The following is a 7547-nucleotide window of genomic DNA, read 5'->3' as shown; positions in this document are numbered from 1 at the left end:
GAAAACATCACATCTATATCTTATAAAATAAAATAAAATAAAATAAAATTATATTATATTATTTATAAAATATATAATTATTATATTTAATTTTGTAAAAAATACTACTATCCCAATTATTATTATAATTATTAATTACAATATCACATCTATATTATATTATCTTATAATGATAAAGATAATAATAATAATTATTATTAATTACAATATCACAATTATATTATATATTATATTATATTATATTATAATGATAAATATAATTATTATAATATTAAAAGTGATATATTATAATATACGTATATAATTTTAATATATTACATTATATGTTATAAGATATAATTACATTATAATATAATTAAAAATATTAATATAATAATATTTATAATTATAATATTTATGGGTAATTATGGAAAAGAAAATTAAAAGAGCTTGAAATGGGCATTCCTCTTATCTGAGGAATGAATGATGATTCACCCATTTAAAGAAAAAGTCATTCCATTTTAAATGGTCATTCTTTTTCCTAAAACCAACCAAACATGAGAATGAACATTGATTCATTTCCATTCCTTTTCATTTCCCCTAACCAAACAAACCTGACATTCGATGTTTGCATCTTCTTTGAAAATGAAAATACTCTATGTATATGCTTGGGAGTCTTTATATAGAAAATTGTTGAACTTACTTTTAGAGTGTATAAGTATGGATTTTAATTACTCTTTACTTTTGATTAATACTAATATAATTATTTGACTAAAAAGGATATTAATAAAATATAAAGATTAATTTCAAAAATTCCTCCTGAACTATACCCCTTGTAACACTTTGCCCTCTGAATTTTAAAATGTAACATCCTCTCCCCTCGAATTTTATTCCGTTAACAATGTTGTCCCTTCCGTTACACTGAGCGACAGAATTCACCATGTGTCACCTAAATGACCTATCTGAGGAGGGCATTATCGTAAAATACCCTTCAAAAACCCCAGGTTATTAAAAAAGAGATTAAAAATTCAAATGCGTAAATAAAAAAAGGATTATGTTGAAGTAGTTAGGGTTAGAAATTTTCTGCCAAAAAGAAAAATTAGAGAAACAAAATCAATCTTCATTGTAAATTTATTGTTGAATCACTCCCAATGGCTGTAACATACTAACATGGGGAAATATTAGTAATTTTAATCCTATTGACAGTAAGTTTGCTCATTCTTTCCTTTATTTCTTGCGTTTTTTCTAAATATTTGGTGATTTAATTTGTTGAGGATGAATTTTTGAAATTAAAATTCGATGTTTGCATCTTCTTTGAAAATGAAAATAATATATATATATATATATATTTATATGCTTGGGAGTCTTTATATAAAAAATTACTGAACTTACTATTAGAGTGAATAAGTATGGATTTTAATTACTCTTTATTCATGATTAATACTAATATAATTATTTGACTAAAAACGATATTAATAAAAAATAATGGGTAAAAATTCATACCCGTGTATTCTATAGGATATTTGTCTTCTTTCCCCTATATAACAATAACAAAATATACAACCATTTAAATAAAAAAGATTATTCTCACTGGTGCTCCCTGAACATTAGGATCATTGTCAATTTACTTTATAAACATTAAAAACTCTCACTTTACCCCCTAACCTTTGAATTGTTCTCACTTAACCCCTTTTGTTGTAATTTTTGTTAAAATTAAACGAAAAAAGAAGGGGTTAAGTGTGATCATGTGGTTTTTATCTATTTCTTTTCAATAGAAATCTAAACAGAAAGACCACGTGATTGCGTTATTCTTTTTTTTCTGTATGTTTTTATTAGAAATTGCAATATAAGGGATTAAGTGGAAACAATTCAAAGTTCTGGAGGCAAAGTGAGAGTTTTTAAAGTTTAGGGGGCAAACTGAGAATGATTCCTAAGTTCAAAGAGCAAACTGAGAATAAATCTAAAGTTCGGGAGCATCAGTGATAATAATTCTAAAAACTTTTATCAAAATGTCCATAATAATAACTAGGAATAATCTCACGTGTGCTCCTTGAATTTTAGAGTCATTCACATTTTGCTTCTAAATTTTGAAAACTCTCACTTTGCCCCTTAAACTTTGAATTTGTCCCATTTAAAACCATTTATAAGAATTTTCGTTAAAAGCAAATGGAAAAAAAAAGGGTTAAGTGTGACTATGTGATTTTTATTTGTTTCATTTTAATAGAAATTCAAACAAATGAAAAAATTTGTGTTCCAAGCATATTCAAACAGACTATGGGCAGCCTTTCTTCTAAGCACATGACAACAGTAGCCATCCCCAAACCAAAGGATAACAAAAACTTGGAATCCTCCAGAATGGGTCCCTCTTCTCCAAACGCCAGAGAAGATTTGAAGGCAAATACCACATTTTCAACCTTTTTGGTTTAGTCGTTGAGGCCGCGAATCGGATCTGTTACCGCAGCGATTCGGAATCCCTCCGCCGTAAAGCCACCACACTTCGAGCCCCCCATCGCAGCCCTCTCCACTGCGAACCAGATCTCCTCGCCATGGCCCCTCCCCATTGCGGCCCCGCCGTCACGGCCCTCTATAGCTCGAATTTCTATTCACGCCCAAACTTCAAACAATTTCCAATATTTTCTCGAGTTTTCCAAAAAACCAAACAAAAAAAAGAAAAGAAAAAAAAAGGTCCTGAAAGCAAATGATGAGCTTGTTCATTTACATTTTTTGAGTTAATGACTTGAGTTCAGATTTTAATTTAAATTAAAGTGTATTTAAATATAATTTGAGTTAAGATTTTAATTTGAGTTTGTGTTTAGATATACACATTTTAAATTAAAAATCTATTTTAGTTTGTATTTAGGTGAGTCAAAATTTAAATTAATATGTAAATAGTAGTTTAATAAAAATTCAATGGTGATGAAAAATTTGAATATAGTATATGGATGAGATTGTATTCGTCTCTTTGTTGTGAACGTATAAAAAAATCATTTTAATCAGAATTTAAACGAAAAAGTTATGACGTTTTTAAGAACAGAAAAAATATTGTTCATTAACTTGAGTTTGAGTTTAAAAACTTGAGTTAAAAGATAAACTTTAACTCAGATTTTAGCCATAAACTCAAGTTAAAACTCAAATTCAAACTCAAATTTTATAAAAGAACATAAATTTAAATAAAATTGTAACTTAATTCAAATTCTTTTTAAATTTGGGTTTAAATGAACAAGTCCAAACTAACTTGTCCATTAGAAACAACAACAAGATCTCTCATCAACTCATTGGAGAGAGGGCCGCGAAGCTCCAGAGAAGAAGAGAATGTTGCAAGCTTTAAGGAATAATTTCAACTCAAATTTGACCAACAAGATGCTTTTACGATTATACCTTGCATTATAAGGCCATGTGAAGAGTCACATGAGATTTTCTGTTAAGAATTTGACGGATGTTAAGGGAAATGTGTAACTTACACCTAATTAAACAATTTAAAATGTATTTTGTCAAAATTAAAAAAAAATTAAACTATCACATACTAAATATATTAACTATTATATATGTCAATTATCCAAAACTGAAAGAAAAAAGGAGTCAACTTTCAATAATGTCATTCCACGAAATATGCACGATTTTCTTCATCTCGTACATCCTTTGGCGCGCGTTAAGGGTTAGTGTAAGCAACTATAATATGTAATTGCAATCTTCAATAGTGCAAGGAAATGGAGAAAATCAAATAATCAATAATTCATTTACGCACTTTGATTTGTGAAACATGCTGTAGAGTCTAATGCTTCTCCCCTCACGTTTTTTTTTACTAGTTTCTCCTCCCCTCATGATTAACCATGGGACTTGTGACTTGAAAATGACATATCATGGAAATTTCCCAAACAATAATTATATATTGCAAGGATGATAATGATGCAACATAATGGAAGAGGATAGATTTTACCAACTTAATTGGAACTGAAAACATGACTTAAAGAGTGTGTTTGAAATTTGTTCTAAAATAATTTTAATTTTTGTATAAAAATAAAAATAAAAACGTTTTTAATCTCAGACAAAAATTATTTTTAAAAATACGTTTAGTAGTTTTATCAAGATATTTTTATGATTATTTCCCGCATTATAAAGCCATGTGAAGGGTCACGTGAGATTTTCTATTAGGAATTTGACAGATGTTAACATAAAGGTGTAAACTGTCATTTACTAAATAGATTAGTTATTATATGCGTTAATTATCTAAAACTAAAAGAAAAAAGGGGTCAACTTTCAATAATGTTATTCCACGAAATATGATGATTTTCTTCATCTCGTACGCACTTTGATTTGTGAAACATGCTGATGTAGAGTCTAATGCTTCTCCCCTCACGTTTTTTTTTACTAGTTTCTGCTCCCCTCATGATTAACCATGGGACTTGTGACTTGAAAATGACATATCATGGAAATTTCCCAAACAATAATTATATATTGCAAGGATGATAATGATGCAAGATAATGGAAGAGGATAGATTTTACCAACTTAATTGGAACGGAGAACATGACTACTTGAGAGTTCTCGAATCCACCTAAAAAATCTTACAAGGAGAAAACCACCATATTGGAGAGAAAAACTCAACAATCAATCCCATTTTGTATTCAATATATCAAGTCTAATTATTAGAATAACGAAAGTGGCTATAAATAGTCCATTTACAAGACAATAAAACAAAATAACCACTGAATAGTAACAAAATAAAGCTAAAGCTAATGACTAAAAATAACGACATCTAAAACCTGCTACCTCACTAAATTCATTTGTGATACATGTTGATGCAAAGTTTATTAATGCTCTTCCCCGAATGATTATTTGCTAGTTGCTCCTCCCCTCGTGAATAATGACCATTGGAATTGTGAATTGAAAATGGCATATCATGGAAAATTGGAAATTCGCAAATTACAAATATATATTGCAAGAATTGGGAAATACATACATTGACGATAGGCAAATATCATTATTACGAAGGAAAACCAGAAAGTGGAAAAATGAATTTTCCTGTATTGAATAATCTGATAATGATACATGCTTAACCTTTTATATACAAGCCTTAGGCTAAAACTAAATAACCAAACTATAACAGAATAACAAACTAACAATATCTAAAACTCCCCCTCAAGATGGACTATAAATGTCTTTTATAGCCATCTTGGACAGCAAAGAAAATAAAGAACTGGCTGGCAAAGCCTTAGTAAACATATCAGCCAATTGATGTTGAGACCTAATAGGCATAAGCTTGACAAATCCAGCAGCGACTTTGTCACGAACAAAATGACAGTCTATCTCGATATGCTTCGTTCGTTCATGAAAAATGGGATTCGAAGCAATGTGTATGGCAGCCTGACTATCACAAAATGGAAGCGTTGGAGGAGAAGTAGGAATAGCAAAGTCTCGTAATAATTGTTGAATCCATACTAACTCACTAGTGGCGGTAGCCAAGGCTCGATACTCCGCTTTAGCAGAAGAACGAGATACTGTGGATTGTTTCTTAGCTTTCCAAGATATCAAGGATTCACCAAGGAAAACACAAAACCCAGTAACTGACTTTCTCGAATCTGAACATGCTGCCCAGTCAGCATCGGAGAAGGCTCGAAGCTGCAAAGAGGAAGTGGAGTTAAAAAACAAACCTTGCCCAGGCCTGGATTTAAGGTATCTGAGAAGGTAATGAACAACCTGCAGGTGAGGCAGACGAGGAGCAGCCATAAACTGACTGAGCTTATGAACAGCATAAGAGATGCCCGGCCTGGATAAAGTGAGGTAAAGCAGCCTACCTATAAGACGTCTGTACTGAGAAGCTTCGGGAAGAAGATCGCCATCTGTAGCATTAAGTTGAAGCTTGGGATCCATGGGAACGGAGACTGGTTTGGAAGCCAAAAAACCAGTGTCTTCAAGAAGTTGTAATGTGTAATGTCGCTGAGATAAAACAATTCCAGAGGAGGAACGAGCAATCTCAAGACCAAGGAAGTACTTTAAACTGCCAAGATCTTTCAGCTTGAACTGCGTGTGTAGAAAAGACTTCAACTGTTGAACAGTATCAAGCGAAGGGCTCGTGATGACTATGTCATCCACATACACCAGTAAAGCAACAAAAGTTGTACCCGAGCCTTTGGTAAAAAGAGAATAGTCAGACTTAGATTGAGTAAAACCAAAATTAATCTAGGCAATGGAAAACTTGGAGTACCATTGACGGGAGGCCTGTTTAAGGCCATATATGGACTTATGTAACCTGCAAACTAACTTATCAGTAGAATTTGAAGACTCCCCCTTTTTAACATAACCAAGGGGAAGATCCATGTACACCTATTCGGTTAAATCGCCATTTAAAAAGGCATTGTTGACATCCAATTGAGCTAAATGCCATTTTTGGTTGGAAGCCAAAGCTAAGAGGAGCTTGACAGTAACAAGCTTAGCAACTGGCGAAAAGGTGTCAATGAAATCAATGCCCTCTTGCTGATTATAGCCTTTAGCAACTAAACGAGCTTTATATCGCTCGATAGAGCCATCCGACCTGTATTTGATCTTATACACCCACTTACAACCAATAGAATGCTTACCCGGTGGAAGAGGAACAACGGACCAAGTGTGAGTTGATTCCATGGCATCAAGCTCAAGTTGCATAGCCTCGCGCCAATGCTGAAAAGGAATGGCCTGATGGTAAAACCGAGGCTCCACGTTGGAAGAAACACTCATGACAAAGGTTTTATGTGAGGCATAAAGAGACTCATAGGAAATATGGTCGGACAAAGGGTATAAGGGAGTGGAACCAGGGACTTGCGGTTGAGAATGAAGGAGGTTGCAGTGATACTCTTGTAAATAGGATGGTACTCTAGTGATGCGGGAAGACCTCCTAATAGGCGGTGTGGAGTGACCATTTGAAGTGACAGGACGGGAGAGGCTGGGAGCCAATGATGTAGAGGCTGGAAAATCAGGGGCTGGAGAGGGGAAAACTAGATTAGGAAATGGATCTATCACCTGAGAAGCATGAGTCACGGAATGAAATGGAAAGATGGATTCATGAAAAATGACATCTCTAGAGACAAAAAATTGCTTGAGTTGAATATCATAGAGCTTGTACCTCTTTACACCAGAAGGATATCCAACAAAAACACAAGTGCGAGCCCGAGGATCAAACTTGGTACGATGGGCAGAAAGAGTGGAAGCAAATGCAAGGCAGCCAAAAACTCTGAGAGATGAGTATTCAACTGCATCTTTATACAATAATTCAAAGGGAGATTTATGTCCAAGAAGTGGCGAATGAGTGCGATTGATTAAGTAAGTGGCTGTAAGTACACATTCACTCCAAAAATTCTCTGGAACTCGAGACTGGAAGAACAAGGCACGAGCAACATTCAAAAGGTGCTGATGTTTTCTTTCAACGACTGAGTTCTGTTGTGGTGTATCAACACATGAATATTGATGTAAAACCCCTTGATTACTGAAAAAAGCATTGAAATCCAACTCTTTTGCATTGTCAGACCGAAAACTCTTAATTTTACTATGAAACTGAGTGTCAACCATAGTAAAAAACTTAGGAATAGCTATAGCA

At 33.0% G+C, this 7547-nt stretch overlaps 1 protein-coding gene across 1 annotated transcript; it reads right to left on the bottom strand.

Annotated features, from left to right (window-relative positions):
* Window positions 1-5116: 5116 nt before the first annotated feature.
* LOC112092560 (uncharacterized mitochondrial protein AtMg00810-like) lies at window positions 5117-6210 on the bottom strand. Its single transcript, XM_024169042.1, has 2 exons — window positions 6183-6210; window positions 5117-6105 (listed from the first exon to the last, which is right to left on the bottom strand). Exons 1-2 carry the CDS (start codon window positions 6208-6210, stop codon window positions 5117-5119), a joined length of 1017 nt encoding a protein of 338 aa, XP_024024810.1.
* Window positions 6211-7547: the final 1337 nt, after the last annotated feature.

The sequence above is a fragment of the Morus notabilis genome, unplaced genomic scaffold (genome assembly GCF_000414095.1).
Source record: "Morus notabilis unplaced genomic scaffold, ASM41409v2 Scaffold5117, whole genome shotgun sequence".
Taxonomy (NCBI): Eukaryota; Viridiplantae; Streptophyta; class Magnoliopsida; order Rosales; family Moraceae; genus Morus; species Morus notabilis.
The sequence above is the reverse complement of the archived record's forward strand: the minus strand, read 5'-3'. Positions and strand labels throughout refer to the sequence as shown.

What these genes read in the sequence shown, in the direction of transcription:
- LOC112092560 (XM_024169042.1), bottom strand. Translation starts at nt 6,210, where the DNA reads ATGGCCTTAAACAGGCCTCCCGTCAATG. An exon ending in AAACAGGCCTCCCGTCAATG is followed by an intron (nt 6,106 to 6,182) that starts GTACTCCAAGTT and finishes TTTTTACCAAAG; the next exon opens with GCTCGGGTACAACTTTTGTT.